The sequence below is a fragment of the Oncorhynchus mykiss genome, chromosome 18 (genome assembly GCF_013265735.2).
Source record: "Oncorhynchus mykiss isolate Arlee chromosome 18, USDA_OmykA_1.1, whole genome shotgun sequence".
In the NCBI taxonomy this organism is placed as follows: Eukaryota; Metazoa; Chordata; class Actinopteri; order Salmoniformes; family Salmonidae; genus Oncorhynchus; species Oncorhynchus mykiss.
The window spans coordinates 60,241,979-60,261,477 of NC_048582.1; the positions used below are offsets into that span (position 1 = coordinate 60,241,979).

Here is a 19,499-nt window from a genome sequence, read left to right on the forward strand (position 1 = left end):
GATCTCTGCAGTTCATCCAGAGTGATCATGGGCCTCTTGGCTGCATCTCTGATCAGTCTTCTCCTTGTATGAGCTGAAAGTTTAGAGGGACGGCCTGGTCTTGGTAGCTTTGCAGTGGTCTGATACTCCTTCCATTTCAATATTATCGCTTGCACAGTGCTCCTTGGGATGTTTAAAGCTTGGGAAATATTTTTGTATCCAAATCCGGCTTTAAACTTCTTCACAACAGTATCTCGGACCTGCCTGGTGTGTTCCTTGTTCTTCATGATGCTCTGCGCTTTTAACGGACCTCTGAGACTATCACAGTGCAGGTGCATTTATACGGAGACTTGATAACACACAGGTGGATTGTATTTATCATCATTAGTCATGTAGGTCAACATTGGATCATTCAGAGATCCTCACTGAACTTCTGGAGAGAGTTTGCTGCACTGAAAGTAAAGGGGCTGAATAATTTTGCACGCCCAATTTTTCAGTTTTTGATTTGTTAAAAAAGTTTGAAATATCCAATAAATGTTGTTCCACTTCATGATTGTTGCACATCATTCTGCATCACAGTACAATACAATGTAGTCCTTCAACATTAGGTCTATGCTCCTCAGTGAACCAAAAAATAGGTATAGTGCTGTGAAGTACATGTAATACATTTTTGATGTATGACAGTATGACAGTATAGTGTGTAAAAAAAGAACCTAACCAACGACATCATATACTTGCATTTTCTACAGAACTGCCAGACGACCTCCTGAGGGTGGAAGGCAACGTCTGTTCACCCATCAACTGGCCATTGTCAACCTAGTGTTGGCAAACAACACCATCCGCCTACATCAACTACGAGAGCAAATCATTGCAGATCACACAACATTCCATAGTATCAACCGTGTCAGTATGTCGACACTCTGCTGCATCTTGCGTCAACACCAACTTATGAGGAAGCAGCTGTACAGGGTTCCATTTGAGAGGAACAGTGTTAGAGTCAAAGACCTTCACTATGACTATGTGCAAGTAAGTGTTGTTGTACTATACTGTAATACAGTAATGGCAGTAGATTGTGTTCTATTGGCACTGCATAGATACATTCAGACGAAGCAGTATGTGACCTAGGCAGGTGCCCCTATTCTATAGCTTGTAGTTTCGACAGTATGTGACCTAGGCAGGTGCCCCATTCTGTAGCTAGTCGTTTTGACAGCATGTGACCTAGGCAGGTGCCCCTATTCTGTAGCTTGTAGTTTTGACAGCATGTGACCTAGGCAGGTGCCCCATTCTGTAGCTTGTAGTTTTGACAGTATGTGACCTAGGCAGGTGCCCCATTCTATAGCTTGTAGTTTTGACAGTATGTGACCTAGGCAGGTGCCCCCATTCTATAGCTTGTAGTTTTGACAGTATGTGACCTAGGCAGGTGCCCCTATTCTATAGCTTGTAGTTTTGACAGTATGTGACCTAGGCAGGTGCCCCCATTCTGTAGCTTGTAGTTTTGACTGAACGTGTCTGACCCAACCCATCCCCCACCCCCACCCCCATCCTTGTGTCAAAATGTAGACATTGTGGTCCTGTGTTTTGAGTTACACCATATTCACGGTACAGTGTAAACATTTTCTGTTACAGAGAGTCCTGGAGTTTGATGTAGCTGCACAGCCTCATGAGTTAATGTTCATTGATGAAGCTGGATTCAATCTAGCTAAAACCAGGCGTTGGGGCCGAAATGTTACAGGACAAAGAGCCGTTGTGAATGTCTCTGGGCTGCGAGGGGGAAATGTCACAGAGCCGTTGTGAATGTCTCTGGGCTGCGAGGGGGAAATATCACAGAGCCGTTGTGAATGTCTCTGGGCTGCGAGGGGGAAATATCACAGAGCCGTTGTGAATGTCTCTGGGCTGCGAGGGGGAAATATCACAGAGCCGTTGTGAATGTCTCTGGGCTGCGAGGGGGAAATATCACAGAGCCGTTGTGAATGTCTCTGGGCTGCGAGGGGGAAATGTTACAGAGCCGTTGTGAATGTCTCTGGGCTGCGAGGGGGAAATGTTACAGAGCTGTTGTGAATGTCTCTGGGCTGCGAGGGGGAAATGTTACAGAACAAAGAGCCGTTGTGAATGTCTCTGGGCTGCGACCTTCAGAGATCCTCTTCAGAGACCTCCCGGTCGCGGCCGGTTACGACAGAGCCTGGGCGCGAACCCAGGGACTCTGATGGCACAGCTGGCGCTGCAGTACAGCGCCCTTAACTACTGCACCACCCGGGAGGCCGCGAGGGAGAAATGTTACAGGACAAAGAGCCGTTGTGAATGTCTCTGGGCTGCGAGGGGGAAATGTTACAGAGCCGTTGTGAATGTCTCTGGGCTGCAAGGGGGAAATATCACCTTGAGCACCGCCACTAGTCTGCAAGGAGTTCTCCATCACCACGCCACCCTCGGTCCCTACAATACTGCACACATTATCATATTTCTGGATGCACTACATAATGCAGTTGTTCAGAACGGACCAGAGCAACACAGGTTTGTTGTCATCTGGGATAACGTTAGTTTCCACCGGGCTGCTCTGGTCAGGGACTGGTTCACCAACCACAATAACTTCTCAGTTGTATACTTACCCCCTTACTCCCCATTTCTCAATCCGATTGAGGAATTATTTTCGGCTTGTCGTTGGAAAGTGTATGACTGCCAACCACATGCCCGCCTGCCTCTTCTGAAAGCAATGGAAGAGGCATGCGGAGACATTGAGGTGGGGTCAGAAGGCGATATTTTTCCTGTTGCCTACCCAGGGATGACATTGCTTGTGATGTGGATGAGGTGATGTGGCCAGACCCTAACAGAAGGCGGGATCCATAAACCATCCACCCCATCCCTTACAATCCCTTGCAATCTTTTTTTTTTTTTTTACCATTGCACTGTAATTTTACTGTAATTATTTTTGTTTCCGTGAGTTTACAGTAACATTTGTTGTTGAGTACTGTAATTCTTTGTGTTTTTTTTGCTCTAAAAACCTGCAATGGCAAAAAAAATAAGCTGTATATATTTTTTTCTGAAGCATTTCTATTTTTGTGTTCATTGAAATGGTACCTGTGTGTATCATTCTGTTGCAAAAATGCCATTTTGAAAAATGATTGTTAGGTTTTGATTGCAGAGTTTCATTTTGACAGGGGTGAAATGTTTATCGCCATGTGTTGTGTCTTATTTGGCTTATTCCGCAACAAGTGTGTAAGAAATCGCGAAAGACTGGACTGTTCCAACCTCATCAGTCATGCTTGGATGCCCTCAAATCCAGTTTTTTAAATAAACCCATTTGACATATAGCGTATGTAAAGATTTTACGGCATCATTCAGCTAGGAAATCATGATTGTTTGATGAGAAGGTATGCTAATTGAAGACCATGACTACTAAGGAAAACCCCTCTGCACTTACTGTATAATAGGCCAAGGTATCCAATATCTTTATGGGGTCCTTACCAGTTGTGAGTCAGTCTCATGGTGACAGCTGTGCTTCTTTACAATAAAGTCTCCAATCACTGCTGGACTTCCCCTTCAGTTGTCATACTGTGTTTGTGTGTGTGTGTGTGTGTGTGTGTGTGTGTGTGTATGTGTGTGTGTGTGTGTCTCTGCTTGTGTGTGGGTGTATTTGTGTCTCTGCTTGTGTGTGGGTGTGAAAGCTGATCTGAGGGGCAGCAGTTCTGGAGTACAGGGCTTGTGTGTAGACGAGTGGTCCTGTGTGTGGGTGTGTGTGTGGTCTGGGAGTCGGCTATCATTCTCCCCTGGATGGTTGAACAGCAGCTGCTGCCCACCCAAACCTCTCTTGGGGCAGTGGATCACACCGTTTAGGTGACAGTGTCCCCTATGTAGTGCACTACTTTTCAAAAGTCTAAAATAGTGCACTATATAGCAAAATAGGGAGCCATGTGGGACACATAAAGGGTTAAACACCTAAGGTGTCCCGTGGACATCTACACCACAATAGATAACCCATTCATACTTAGTTGCTCACCTGTTACTTAGGGCCAGATTTAATCACATCTGCCAAAGCACTGCAGTGTCTTTGTGTACTAAATATGTCTGATTTCTAGAACGTTCTACCTGAGAGGAGAGTTTACCCAAAACTATTATCAAACTCCCTTTAGTTGCAGTCTGCCCAAGGATCTCGACAACCCTACAGGCAATAACATGACTTAACACATTCAAGCAAACATTTCCAATAATAGTACTTGTTTGAAATAGAAGCGTTACAACAATAGAAGAGTTGTATTTTCAAACAGTCAAACATTTCATGGACCTCAAACAGACATGGCTACATGGAGTAAGCCCCATAATTAGTACAGCAGTCTCTCAAAATGTCTGCTTGTGTAACGCTCGTCGTTGGGAGATAGAGAGGAGGACCAAGGTGCAGCGTGGTGGGGATTCATATTCTCTCTTAATGAAAACGAATACTCGAACAAAAACAACAAAACTAACGACACCTGCCTCTGATTGAGAACCATAACAGGCCAAACGCAAACACATAGAAAACGGAACATAGACCACCCACCCAACTCACACCCTGACCATACTAAAACAAAGACATAACAAAAGAACTAAGGTCAGAACGTGACAGATTGCAGTTGTTTTAAAGCTGGAATCCTTAACGGGGAAACAGCCACTTCCTCTGACATCATTGCACAACCGATAGAAGAGAACAATATGTGCTGCAGGTCCCCCATTTGTACCATGCTGAGCGACGCTCCTCAGCTCAGCAACAAAAACAATAACTGTGGTGGTGGGCGGCCATTAGCACAGTTTCCCCCTACTGCAGACTCCATCTTTTACCCATAAGAGTCTACGCCCTGTCTAAGCCGGGAGAGGGTGGGCTATATACTAAGCTATATAGAATTGTTTAAGAAGGTCATAACAAGGATCTTTTTGTTATTTGATTTTAAATGTTAAGACCCCTTGAAGTATAAACAAATATATAGGGCCTCCCCAGTGGTGCATCGCAGTGCTAGAGGTATCACTACAGACCCAGGTTCAATCCCGGGCTGTATCACAACCGGCAGCGATTGGGATTTCCATAGGGTTGCGCACAATTGGCCCAGCGACATCTGTGTTATATAAAAAAATATGTTTATTAAACATAAGTATTCAAACCCTTTGCAATGAAACTCAAAATTGAGCTCTGGTATATCCTGTTTCCATTGATCATCCTTGAGATGTTTACAGAACTTGATTGGAGTCCACCAGTGGTAAATGCAATTGATTGGACATGATTTGGATAGGCATACACCTGTCTATATGGTCCCACAGTTGACAGTGCATGTCAGGGCAAAAACCAAGCGATGAGGTTGAAAGATTTGTCCTTGGAGCTCTGAGACAGGATTGTGTCGGCACAGATCTGGGGAAGGGTAAAAAAAATGTCACCCGATGTCACTCTGACAGAGCTCCAGAGTTCCTCTGTGGAGATGCGAGAACCTTCCAGAAGGACAGCCATCTCTGCAGCATTCCACCAATCAGTAATTTATGGTAGTGGCCAGATGGAAGCCACTCCTCAGTAAAAGGCACATGACAGCCTGCTTGGAGTTTGCCAAAAGGCACCTAAAGACTCTCAGTCCATGAGAAACAAGATGATCTGGTCTGATGAAACCAAGATTGAATAAACAAACATTGGCAGTAGAATGACCTTACTGAAGAGCTCAGTGACTTTCAACGTGGCACCGTCATAGGATGCCACCTTTCCAACAAGTCAGTTTGTCAAATTTCTGCCCTGCTAGAGCTTCCCCGGTCAACTGTAAGTGCTGTTATTGTGAAGTGGAAACATCTAGGAGCAACAACGGCTCAGCTGTGATGTAGTAGGCCACACAAGCTCACAGATCGGGACCGCCAAGAGCTGAAGAGCGTAGTGGGTAAAAAATTGTCTTTCCTTGGTTGCAAAACTCACTACCAAGTTCCAAACAACTGCCTCTGGAAGCAACATCAGCACAAGAACTGTTCGTTGGGAGTTTCATAAAATGGGTTTCCATGGCAGAGCAGCCGCACACAAGCCCAAGATCACCATGTGCAATGCCAAGCGTCGTCTGGAGTGGTGTAAAGCTTGTCGCCATTGGACTCTGGAGCAGAAACACATTTTCTGGAGTGATGAATCATACTTCACCATCTGGCAGTCCGACATACGAATCTGGGTTTGGCGGATGCCAGGAGAACGCTACCTGTCCCGAAACATAATACCAACTGTAAAGTTTGGTGGAGGAGGAATAATGGTCTGGGGCTGTTTTTCATGGTTCGGGCTAGGCCCCTTAGTTCCAGTGAATGGATATCTTAACACTACAGCATACAATGACATTCTAGGCATGTCTGTGCTTCTAACTTTGTGGCAAAAGTTTCAGCATGACAATGCCCCCGTGCACAAAGTGAGGGCCATACAGAAATGGTTGGTTGAGATCGATGTGGAGGAACTTGACTGGCCTGCACAGAGCCCTGACCTCAACCCCATCGAACACCTTAGGGATGAATTGGAACGCCAACTGCGAGCTAGGCCAAATCGCCCAACATCAGTGCCCGACCTCACTAATGCTCTTGTGACTGAATGGATGCAAGTCCATACAGCAATGTTCCAACAACTGGTGGAAAGTCTTCCCAGAAGAGTGGAGGCTGTTATAGCAGCAAAGGGGGGACCAACTCCATATTATCCACATACTTTGGTCATGTCGTTTACTTCCACACATTTTTTCAACTGGTTCCAGGGGACCTTTTGACAAGTATTGTGAGTCCTGTGGTTATTCTAGACCAAAACAACAGACATGTTTAACGTTCTGGGTGTAGTGGGTGAGAAGTCAGGCGCAGGAAGCAGAGAGTTCAGGGTAGTGCTAATTATTGCACAAAACGGCGAACATAAGCCAACCCCACGAAAACACAGGGTGTACAATAAAACAAACGCGCCAAACACGGGGACTTAAACTGTCCAGCAAAACCCACGAAATGGGAAACACGTAACCCACAGACGTGCACACGAGTAACAGGCTTGCTAATAAAGCCCAACTAATCAGCAAATACACAACAGGTGTAACCAATAAACAGACAAGGAGGGGGAGGAAAGAATCAGTGGCAGCTAGTAGGCCGGTGACGACGACCGCCGAGCGCCACCCGAACGGGAAGGGGAGCCACCTTCGGTAGGAGTCGTGACATTCAGGAGAGTATCACCTTTTCACAGGGGGTCATATTAGTGTGTACTGTTCAGACTCTACATACAGATGTTGGCAGATTGGCTCTACCAACCTCAGACGAGTCTCAAGATGCCTGTCACCTTTCACCGCAGATGCGGAAGTGTGACATCGGCGGATCAAATCAAATTATGTTGGTCGCATACACATATTTAGCAGATGTAGCTAAATGCTTGTGTTCCTAGCTCCAACAGTGCGGTAATATTTAACAATGCACAACAATACACAAACATTTTAAGTAAAAGAATGGAGTTAAGAAATATATAAATATTTGGAAGAACAATGTCGGAGTGGCATTGACTAAAATACAGTAGAATAGAATACAGTATATACATATGAAATGAGTAAAGCAGTATGTAAACATTATTAAAGTGACTAGTGTTCCATTATTAAAGTGACCAGTGATTCTATGTCTATGTACAGTGTCTTGGGCAGCAGCCTCTAAGGTGCAGGGTTGAGTAACCAGCTGGTAGCCGGCTAGGGATGGCTTTTTAAAAGTCTGATGGCCTTGAGATAGAAGCTGTTTTACAGTCTCTCAGTTCCAGCTTTAATGTACCTGTACTGACCTTGCCTTCTGGATGGGAGCGGGGTAAAAAGGCCGTGGCTCGGGTGGTTGATGACCTTTATTATCCTTTTTGCCTTCCTGTGAGATCGGGTGCTGTAGGTGTCCTGGAGGGAAGGCAGTGTTCCCCCGGTGAAACTTTGGGCAGACCGCACCACCCTCTGGAGAGCCCTGCGGTTGTGGGCAGTGCAGTGGCCTTATCAGGTGGTGATAGAGCCCGAGAGGATGCTCTCAATTGTGCATCTGTAAAGGTTTGTGAGGGTCTTAGGGGCGAAGCCGAATTTCTTCAGCCGCCTGAGGTTTAAGAGACGCTGTTGCACCTTCTTCACCACACTGTCTGTGTGGGTGGACAATTTCAGATCATCTGTGATATGTACGCTGAGGAACTTGAAGCTTTTCACATTCTCCACTGCGGTCCTGACGATGTGGATAGGTGCGGGTTCTCTCTGCTGTTTCCTGAAGTCCATGTTCCTTTGTTTTGTTGACGTTGAGGGAGAGGTTATTTTCCTGGCACTACTCCAACATGGCCCTCAAATCCTCCCTGCAGGCTGTCTCGTCATTGTTGGTAATCAGGTCTACAACTGTTGTGTAGGCCTGATTTTGTAGGCCTGATTACCAACAATGACGAGACAGCCTACAGGGAGGATTTGAGGGCCATGTTGGAGTAGTGCCAGGAAAATAACTTCTCCTTTGATGATTGAGTTGCAGGCATGCGTGGCCACCTAGTCATTGGTGAACAGGGAGTACAGGAGGGGGCTGAGCACGTACCCTTGTGGGGCCCCTGTGTTGAGGATCAGCGAAGTGGAGGTGTTGTTTCCTACCTTCACCACCTGTTGAACAGGGCAGGGTTCAGACCCAGGGCCCTGAGTTTAAAAGAGCTTGGAGGGTACTATGTTGTTGAAGGCTGAGCTATAGTCAATGAACAGCATTCTTACAGGTATTCCTCTTGTCCAGATGGGAGGGAGCAGTGTGAAGTGCGATGGCGATTGCATCGTTTAAATGTCTTACTCACGTTGGCCAGGGAGTATGAGAGCCCACTGTCCTTGGGAACGGGCCGCGTGGCTGGTTTTGTCTTTGTAACCTGTGATTGTCTGTTGACCCTGCAACATACGTCTGGTGTTTGAGGTTTTGAATTGTGACTCCACTTTGTCTCTGTACTGACGTTTTGCCTATTTGATTGCCTTATGGAGAAAATAACTACACTGTTTGTATTCAACCATATTCACAGCCACCTTGCCATGGATAAATGTGGTGGTTCGCGCTTTCAGTTTTGTGTGAATGCTGCCATCTATCCACAGTTTTTGATTTGGGTAGGTTTTAATAGTCACAGTGGGAACAACATCCGCTATACACTTCCTGATGAACTCAGTCACCGTGTCAGTGTATATGTCAATGTTATTCTCAGAGGCTTCCCAGAATATATCCCAGTCTGCGTGATCAAAACAATTATTTTTTTTAATTTATTTTTTTTATATTTTATCCTCAATTTTGTGGTATCCAATAGCTACTATCTTGTCTCATCGCTACAACTCCCGTACGGGCTCGGGAGAGACAAAGGTTGAAGGTCATGCATTCTCCGATACACAACCCAACCAAGCTGCACTGCTTCTTAACACAGCGCGCATCCAACCCGGAAGCCAGCTGCACCAATGTGTCGGGGGAAGCACAGTGCACCTGGCAACCTTGGGTTAACGTGGACTGCGCCCGGCCCGCCACAGGAGTCACTGGTGAGTGATGAGACAAGGATATCCCTACTGGCCAAGCCCTCCCTAACCCGGACGATGCTATGCCAATTGTGCATCGCCTCACGGACCTCCTGGTCGCGGCCAGTTACGACAGAGCCTGGGTTCTCTGGTGGCACAGCTGGTGCTGCAGTACAGCGCCCTTAACCATTGCGCCACCCGGGAGGCCCCTATATTATTATATTTGACCATAGGAAAAAATAATGACATGGTACTGCGATATGATACTGCAATGCGGATTTGAGTGAATTGCGCCCTCAGACGTTCAGATACAGTAAGTTTGGTTATTACCAAAGCATGAAAGTAGACTAATACAGTGAGTGTATCAGTCAAAGAGAAGAGTGAAAGCTAGGGTGCTGGTACATGAGGGGGAGAACCACATGGCTTATAAATGCACTGAAATCTATCTAGTGCGACAACAAGATTATTTTTATTCAGTCAACTTCACAAGTCGTTGACCTGAGACCCAACCTTACAGTTGATCTCTAGTTTATCTCAACAGAAGGCAGGAGCGATGATCATAGTTATACTGTAGGTCGTTGACCTGAGACCCAACCTTACAGTTGATCTCTAGTTTATCTCAACAGAAGGCAGGAGCGATGATCATAGTTATACTGTAGGTCGTTGACCTGAGACCCAACCTTACAGTTGATCTCTAGTTTATCTCAACAGAAGGCAGGAGCGATGATCATAGTTATACTGTAGGTCGTTGACCTGAGACCCAACCTTACAGTTGATCTCTAGTTTATCTCAACAGAAGGCAGGAGCGATGATCATAGTTATACTGTAGGTCGTTGACCTGAGACCCAACCTTACAGTTGATCTCTAGTTTATCTCAACAGAAGGCAGGAGCGATGATCAAAACATAAGCAGTAGAGCTGGTGAGTTTTCCAACTAAGAGGTTGACGACTTTATCTCTCCAGCCAGGCGTATGATATCACTGTATCCATGCTAAGCCTCGGGTTAAAGAGACCAACTGTCTAATCACCACAACGTTCAGGCCGCTAGAAGGGTGTAAATGATGTCTTATCCATAACTACCTAACTCTCTTGCCAAGATTTGTCATAAGGTGACAGTGACGGTGACGGGGACGGTGATGGTGACGGGGACGGTGACGGGGACGGTGACGGTGACGGGGACGGGGACGGTGACGGGGACGTTGACGGTGACAGTGACGGTGACGGTGACGGGGACGGTGACGGTGACAGTGACGGTGACGGGGACGGTGACGGGGTTGGTGACGGTGACGGTGACGGGGACGGGGACGGTGACGGGGACGGTGTTGTCTGAAAACAATAGACTTGTTTTTTCATAGTATATCTCATTGAGGGTCAAAATCCAAAAGGGTGTGTCTGGTTAACAAACTACATTCCATTATTTCTGTGAAAACTATACTTTCATTACAGATTCTGTGGTATAGTGTACATGTTGGCACAAAGGTATTCACTGTGACTAATGTTGTGTTTGAACTGTCGTGTGGGACTATTTAAATGATTAACATGGCGGTAGAGCAGGCTTCTTCTTCTTGAGGGGACAACAGAGAAGTTATTGAGGACTAAACTCAAGGAGCATTTAAATCACCTACTTTGTTTATCAGCTTGTGTTCCACCATTACTGTTGTTCTACACCTCTGTGTTATTACACCTTGACCTGTATTTTATAACACACAGTGGTGGAAAAAGTATCCAATTGTTATACTTGAGTAAAAGTAAAGATTTCTCAATAGAAAATTACTAAAGTAAAAGTGAGTCACCCAGTAAAATACTACTTGAGTTAAAGTCTAAAACTTGAGTAAATGTCTAAAAGTATTTGGTTTTATATATAAATATACTTAATTATCAAAAGTAAAAGTAAAAGTATAAATCATTTTAAATTCCTTATGTTAAGCAAACCAGAAGGCACCATTTTCTTGTTTTACAATTTACGACTAGCCAGAGGCACACTCCAGCACTCAGATATAATTTACAAACAATAAATTTGTGTTTAGTGAGCGTCCAGATCAGAAGCAGTAGGGATGACCAGGGATGTTCTCTTGATAAGTGTGTGAATTGGACAATTTTCCTGACCTGCTAAGTATTCAAAATTGAACGAGTACTTTTGGGTGTCGGGAAAATGTATGGAGTAAAAAGCACATAATTTTCTTTAGGAATGTAATGAAATAAAAGTCCAAGTCAAAAATATAATTAGTAAAGTAAAGTAAAGTACAGATACCCCCAAAAACGACTTAAGTTGTACTTAAAGTATTTGTACTTAAGTAGTTTACACCACTGATAACACATTTACCTCTTGAGTTATAACACATTTACCTCTCAGTTATAACACCTTGACCGCTGAGTTATAACACATTTACCTCTGAGTTATAACACCTTGACATCTGATTTGACACATTGACCTCTGTTATAACACATTTACCTCTGAGTCATTACACATTTACCTCTGTGTTATAGAGTCTTTACCTCTCTGTTATAACACATTTACCTCTGAATTATACCACCTTTACCTCTGAATTCTAATACATTTACCTCTGACTTATAAGACCATTACCTCTGAATTCTAACTTTATTTCCGAGTTATAACACATTTACCTCTGATTTATAACACATTTACCTCTGAGTTACAACACAATTACCTCTGAGTTACAACACAATTACTTCTGCGTTATAACACATCTACCTCTGCGTTATAACACATTTACCTCTGAGTTATAGAATCTTTACCTCTGAGTTATAATACCTTGACCTCTGAGTTATAACACCTTGACCTCTGATTTGACACCTTGACCTCTGCGTTATAACACATTTACCTCTGAGTTACAACACAATTACCTCTGAGTTACAACACATTTACCTCTGAGTTATAACACCTTGACCTATGTGTTATAGCACCTTCACCTCTGTGTTATGCATGAATCTATAGTAATAGAATAACCACATTAACATTAACATTCATAGACTTATAGATAGGAGATTCCCAAGCGTATGTGCCCTGTGTTTACAACAATGTTTTTGAGTAATGATTTTTGAGAATAATGTGAGAAAGTTATTCATGTTTCAACGTTACAATCGCAATGAGCATGGTAATGTGTGTGTGCATGTGTGTCTGTACTTACTTACCACACACAACAGAGGAACTTCATTGGTTTGTTTTTCAGCCCAAGAAGGAGCATGCATTCTAATGTATTACATCTGGGGGATGGCTCTCTCAGCGTTCATGTAAAGCAGACAATGATCATGCTACAATAGAAATGTCCACGTTTATAGTTATTGGTTCAGAATGCGTTGCCTGTATTGTGTGCTTTCTTTGTAATGCTAATTATGCATTTTGGATTGGCTAGGGTGGGTGGGATTGGCTACTTCAGACTCATTTTGCCCTCCAATCCCCCCACCCATAACCCCACCCCCACCTACCCCCCCACCCCACCCCAGATTTACTTTTTCCATTGAAATCAAATTACATGCCACGTCCTGACCTTAGTTCCTTTTTTATGTCTCTATTTTAGGTTGGTCAGGGCGTGAGTTGGGGTGCGCTGTCTATGTTTTGTTCTATGTTTGTATTTCTATGTGTTTGGCCTGGTATGGTTCCCAATCAGAGGCAGCTGTCAATCGTTGTCTCTGATTGAGAACCATACTTAGGCAGCCTGGTTTCGCCCTTGAGTTGTGGGTAGTTGTTTTCTGTTTCGTATCTGTACCAGACAGAACTGTTTCGGTCGTTCACGTTGTTGTTTTTGTATTTTTCAGTGTGCTATTCAAATAATTATGAACACGTACCACGCTGCACCTTGGTCCTCTCCTTCTTCCACCAACGACAACCGTTACATGACAATCAAAAGTCTTACATTCTTTTTCACACTTTATCAAAATGATAGCAGTACACAAGATAACTTTCTGAGGAAATGTTTGTTGGAACTTTCGTCTCCTGCTCTGATCTTCTCCTTTAAAGAAAGGTATGATACTAAGGCATCTTTCATGTGGATAATCTGACATCAAGTCTCGTCATGTTATGCTCCAGTCTAAACTATAAAGGTTCAGGTTGGACCAGGAACCAGAAAAAGTTTTTTTTTTATGGTTTTGACGAGAAAGCATACAGCTTTGTCAGATTTTACTTTTTGTAGCAGCTTAAGAGAACTTACTCAGCAGGTTAGGATAATTAACGTAGCAGGTTAGGATAATTAACATAGCAGGTTAGGATAATTAACGTAGCAGGTTAGGATAATTAACATAGCAGGTTAGGATAATTAACGTAGCAGGTTAAAATAATTAGATTAATATTAGAAAAATGGTTACGGTAAACAAAAATAACCAAAAACCTTTTGATGTAAATTTGACAAAAGCTGTATCCTTTCTAGCCATGACCCACAGCTATAGGCTACTTTGTGACACTTTAATAGATTTAGAATTGTAAAAAAAAATCTAAGTTATTGTGGTTATATAAGCTACCAGATACTAAATCTATTGTCACTGATTGTCACAAAAGCCCATGGATTCATTCTAAAGAAAATGCAAAAAACAGAATATCCATTGACATGCATAATAAACAAAAAAGTTATTGTTGATTTCGTTTTTTATTATTCAATTATATATCGTAGTATCACACCTGAAAGAGGCCTAATAGAAATCTCATAACAGTTTTGGATAAATCACTTTTCATCCCAATTTTGAAAGACACATAACACTTATGTTCATCTATATTATTTTATGTGCCATAAATTATAATAATATACATATTTAATTGGATAATTTACATACCGGTATTTATTTTTTCCCAAAATGAATATCACCCAGGCCAGGGATGGGCAACTTTGATGGGGGCCACAAAAAACTCATCATGGGGGGCATCTCACATGAAGATGAAGCATTGAAAACATTGAAAATGACCACCCTAGAAGGGGTGAGTGCCTTGCGAGAATCCATACAGTCATTGAAGGAGAATCACCCCCTGACACAACCCAAGTCACAAGTCCTTGAACCGAACCTGACCTTATGGGCCAAAGGCGTTCTTGTCACCCTGCTTCCCCGCTGGTGTATTGTCAATGGAATAGTTTTCAATGGCCCGGATAGATCGAATGTTCCATTAAAATAAACGTTTCTTGCCGCCCAGATTTCCCCCCTGTGGTGCTGCTAGTTTTGACTCTGAGGTAAACCCGAGAGAGAACTATGAATGATAAATAATCAAGGAGGGCAACATACCGAAAAAGGAGGCGGTTAGTCTTTGTAGTCGGGAGGAATGCGGAAATGTTCCTGCTCTGTGTCAAACTTATCTGAAGGGGGTCAAGGCACATTCAGCCAGCGTGGGAAAGCGAAGAAGAGACGGAGCTCACAGGCAAGCGTTGCATATCCCGGGATAAATGGGGAAAAGAGAGTTAAAAAAGGGGAAAAACTGAGAAAAGCGTGGCTTGGAGAATATATCACGCTTTTGTCCTATGACCCCCCCCCCCCCCAAGTTGCAGTAGGCACTGTGTTTTTCTGTAAAAAAAAATACCCCCCTCCCCCCGTATTATAGTTGCTTTGCTTGAGCTGCAGTTGCAGAGGTGGTGAGCCTACTGCTGAGGGATGGGGGTTACAGAAGCTGCTCCATCCGACTACCTGTGTGGCCCGGCGTGACAGTGAGGGATCTGTGATGTGTTGTGTCTTAGTGTGAACATTTATCCATCGGGGGCATGTTTCATAAATTCATGGACACGATCAATTGCGACTTTCACTGATAACATAAAATAAGGTAGGCTGAAATATTCATATTTTACTTTTTGTGTAGAAAAAATTATTTTGCATGAATGTACTTATTGTGATATTTTAAAAGCATGAGTTGCCAATTACGACGCTGCAATGTTTTAATTGTTGTAGGCTATAAATGTTTATATTTATATTTTTAAAGTTGCCGTGCAAAAATCGCATACCGAACAAGTTGCATTATTAAACCACAACACTATTAATGACATGGAAAATGAGAGATGTGGTTAAATGGACTATAGGAAGTTCAGACAATACAATCAGTAGACAACCACGTGCTCGCAAAAGTTTGTCGCCTATAATAAACCATAATAGACTGGAACATTTGGGAAAAGAAATCGGAGGCTGGAAAAAATATTTGTATAATAATATATAATAATTATAACTGAGTTTGCAGAGTTTATATTGTATTCTTTCAAGTTGGTTTGCTTGTTTTTCTGACTCATTCGTCTACATATCTGTGATTACGCATGAACATAAAGATGACCTTATTGTTGTAATATGTACTGCATTCTGCACTTAGAGAATTTATGTAAAATTGTTTTTTTTTTTAGAGATGCCAGATGTGTGATGTGAGGTAACTAGGAGGACAAGAGATTCATACGCGTAATGAAGTGGGAGTGGATCAAGTAGAACGCATCGGGGTTCTCGTGTTGATAGTCGGAATAATACTAAACTTGATGACACAATGTTGTGGACCTCCGTTTAACCAAAAACAGACAGACATATACGATGTCTCTGCTACCTCTGTCTTCCTTTAATTTAGGCATTGCACGCGCCAACAACTATTTTCTGTGAGGATGGCTTTGTAATAACCCTGGCTCGTTACGTTCGTTGGGATTCCCCGCAATATTCTCAACAAGAAAAAGAAAAAAGACGCAAAAATGGACAAAGAAAGTGTAGCACAACAGTACGAGCCCGTCGCCGAGATTGGGGAAGGTGCGTATGGAAAGGTGTACAAGGCACGAGATTTGAAGAACGAGGGACGCTTTGTAGCCCTAAAACGAGTTCGGGTACAGACGGAAGAGGAAGGGATGCCCCTCTCAACCATCCGTGAGGTGGCGGTACTGAGGCAGCTGGAGGCATTCGAACACCCCAACGTGGTCAGGTAAGAAGAGATGTGCATCTAACAATCTCCCAGATGTTGCATTATCTTTTCAACCATATGCTTTTATAACCCCTGATATGTATCTCTTTAAACAACCTGCTCTCAGAGCATTTAGTATGATCTGTATGTAATTCCGAGACACTCCATTTAGTATGATATGTTACATTTGATATGGTTACATGAGTGGATGGGTGGCCATATAATGCCAACGTCTACTAAACTATATGGAAAAGTGTTAAGCCGGAGTAGGGGGTGGGTTGGGATGCGGGTGGGTTCTACTAAACTATATGGAATAGTGTTAAGCTGGAGTAGGGGGTGGGGTGGGATGCGGGTGGGTTCTATTAAACTATATGGAATAGTTTTAAGCCGGAGTAGAAGGTGGGGTGGGATGCGGGTGGGTTCTACTAAACTATATGGAATAGTTTTAAGCCAGGGGTGGGTTGGGATGTGGGTGGGTTCTACTAAACTATATGGAATAGTTTTAAGCCGGAGTAGGAGGTGGGGTGGGATGCGGGTGGGTGGGTTCTACTAAACTATATGGAATAGTTTTAAGCCGGGGGTGGATTGGGATGTGGGTGGGTTCTACTAAACTATATGGAATAGTTTTAAGCCGGGGGTGGGTTGGGATGTGGGTGGGTTCTACTAAACTATATGGAATAGTTTTAAGCCGGAGTAGGAGGTGGGGTGGGATGCGGGTGGGTTCTACTAAACTATATGGAATAGTTTTAAGCCGGAGTAGGGGGTGGGGTGGGATGTGGGTGGGTTCTACTAAACTATATGGAATAGTTTTAAGCCGGGGGTGGGTTGGGATGTGGGTGGGTTCTACTAAACTATATGGAATAGTTTTAAGCCGGAGTAGGAGGTGGGGTGGGATGCGGGTGGGTGGGTTCTACTAAACTATATGGAATAGTTTTAAGCCGGGGGTGGGTTGGGATGCGGGTGGGTTCTACTAAACTATATGGAATAGTTTTAAGCCGGAGTAGGGGGTGGGTTGGGATGTGGGTGGGTTCTACTAAACTATATGGAATAGTTTTAAGCCGGAGTAGGGGGTGGGGTGGGATGTGGGTGGGTTCTACTAAACTATATGGAATAGTTTTAAGCCGGAGTAGGGGGTGGGGTGGGATGTGGGTGGGTTATACTAAACTATATGGAATAGTTTTAAGCCGGGGTAGGGGGTGGGGTGGGATGCGGGTGGGTGGGTTCTACTAAACTATATGGAATAGTTTTAAGCCGGAGTAGGGGGTGGGGTGGGATGTGGGTGGGTTCTACTAAACTATATGGAATAGTTTTAAGCCGGAGTAGGGGGTGGGGTGGGATGTGGGTGGGTTCTACTAAACTATATGGAATAGTTTTAAGCCGGAGTAGGGGGTGAGGTGGGATGTGGGTGGGTGGGTTCTACTAAACTATATGGAATAGTTTTAAGCCGGAGTAGGAGGTGGGGTGGGATGTGGGTGGGTTCTACTAAACTATATGGAATAGTTTTAAGCCGGAGTAGGGGGTGGGGTGGGATGTGGGTGGGTTCTACTAAACTATATGGAATAGTTTTAAGCCGGAGTAGGGGATGGGGTGGGATGCGGGTGGGTTCTACAAAACTATATGGAATAGTTTTAAGCCGGAGTAGGGGATGGGGTGGGATGCGGTTGGGTTCTACTAAACTATATGGAATAGTTTTAAGCCGGAGTAGGGGGTGGGGTGGGATGCGGGTGGGTTCTACTAAACTATATGGAATAGTTTTAAGCCGGAGTAGGGGGTGGGGTGGGATGCGGGTGGGTTCTACTAAACTATATGGAATAGTTTTAAGCCGGAGTAGGGGGTGGGGTGGGATGCGGGTGGGTTCTACTAAACTATATGGAATAGTTTTAAGCCGGAGTAGGGGGTGGGGTGGGATGCGGGTGGGTTCTACTAAACTATATGGAATAGTTTTAAGCCGGAGTAGAAGGTGGGGTGGGATGCGGGTGGGTTCTACTAAACTATATGGAATAGTTTTAAGCCGGAGTAGAAGGTGGGGTGGGATGCGGGTGGGTTCTACTAAACTATATGGAATAGTTTTAAGCCAGGGGTGGGTTGGGATGTGGGTGGGTTCTACTAAACTATATGGAATAGTTTTAAGCCGGAGTAGGAGGTGGGGTGGGATGCGGGTGGGTGGGTTCTACTAAACTATATGGAATAGTTTTAAGCCGGGGGTGGGTTGGGATGTGGGTGGGTTCTACTAAACTATATGGAATAGTTTTAAGCCGGGGGTGGGTTGGGATGTGGGTGGGTTCTACTAAACTATATGGAATAGTTTTAAGCCGGAGTAGGAGGTGGGGTGGGATGCGGGTGGGTTCTACTAAACTATATGGAATAGTTTTAAGCCGGAGTAGGGGGTGGGGTGGGATGTGGGTGGGTTCTACTAAACTATATGGAATAGTTTTAAGCCGGGGGTGGGTTGGGATGTGGGTGGGTTCTACTAAACTATATGGAATAGTTTTAAGCCGGAGTAGGAGGTGGGGTGGGATGCGGGTGGGTGGGTTCTACTAAACTATATGGAATAGTTTTAAGCCGGAGTAGGGGGTGGGTTGGGATGTGGGTGGGTTCTACTAAACTATATGGAATAGTTTTAAGCCGGAGTAGGAGGTGGGTTGGGATGTGGGTGGGTTCTACTAAACTATATGGAATAGTTTTAAGCCGGAGTAGGGGGTGGGGTGGGATGTGGGTGGGTTCTACTAAACTATATGGAATAGTTTTAAGCCGGAGTAGGGGGTGGGGTGGGATGTGGGTGGGTTCTACTAAACTATATGGAATAGTTTTAAGCCGGGATAGGGGGTGGGGTGGGATGCGGGTGTGTGGGTTCTACTAAACTATATGGAATAGTTTTAAGCCGGAGTAGGGGGTGGGGTGGGATGTGGGTGGGTTCTACTAAACTATATGGAATAGTTTTAAGCCGGAGTAGGGGGTGGGGTGGGATGTGGGTGGGTTCTACTAAACTATATGGAATAGTTTTAAGCCGGAGTAGGGGGTGGGGTGGGATGTGGGTGGGTTCTACTAAACTATATGGAATAGTTTTAAGCCGGAGTAGGAGGTGGGGTGGGATGTGGGTGGGTTCTACTAAACTATATGGAATAGTTTTAAGCCGGAGTAGGGGGTGGGGTGGGATGTGGGTGGGTTCTACTAAACTATATGGAATAGTTTTAAGCCGGAGTAGGGGATGGG

At 44.2% G+C, this 19,499-nt stretch overlaps 2 protein-coding genes across 4 annotated transcripts in view; one reads left to right on the top strand and one right to left on the bottom strand.

The window, feature by feature from the left end:
* LOC110496644 (HEPACAM family member 2) overlaps positions 1 to 12,746 on the bottom strand; it is a 52,777-nt gene extending 40,031 nt beyond the window's left edge. The window contains exon 1 of one of the 2 annotated variants that reach the window (XM_036953420.1): positions 12,587 to 12,746. In XM_036953420.1, coding sequence (XP_036809315.1) covers positions 12,587 to 12,639 — 53 coding nt within the window. In that variant the 5' untranslated portion in view covers positions 12,640 to 12,746. The remainder of the gene's footprint in view (positions 1 to 12,586) is intronic. The other variant, XM_036953421.1, reaches the window with a different exon arrangement.
* A 1,982-nt stretch (positions 12,747 to 14,728) lies between these two features.
* The window catches only part of cdk6 (cyclin-dependent kinase 6), a 94,716-nt gene continuing 89,945 nt past the window's right edge, over positions 14,729 to 19,499 (top strand). Inside the window, exons 1-2 of one of the 2 annotated variants that reach the window (XM_021572661.2) lie at positions 14,729 to 15,188; positions 15,966 to 16,307. In XM_021572661.2, coding sequence (XP_021428336.1) covers positions 16,084 to 16,307 — 224 coding nt within the window. In that variant the 5' untranslated portion in view covers positions 14,729 to 15,188; positions 15,966 to 16,083. Of the gene's footprint in view, positions 15,189 to 15,753; positions 16,308 to 19,499 lie in introns of both variants that reach the window. The other variant, XM_021572659.2, reaches the window with a different exon arrangement.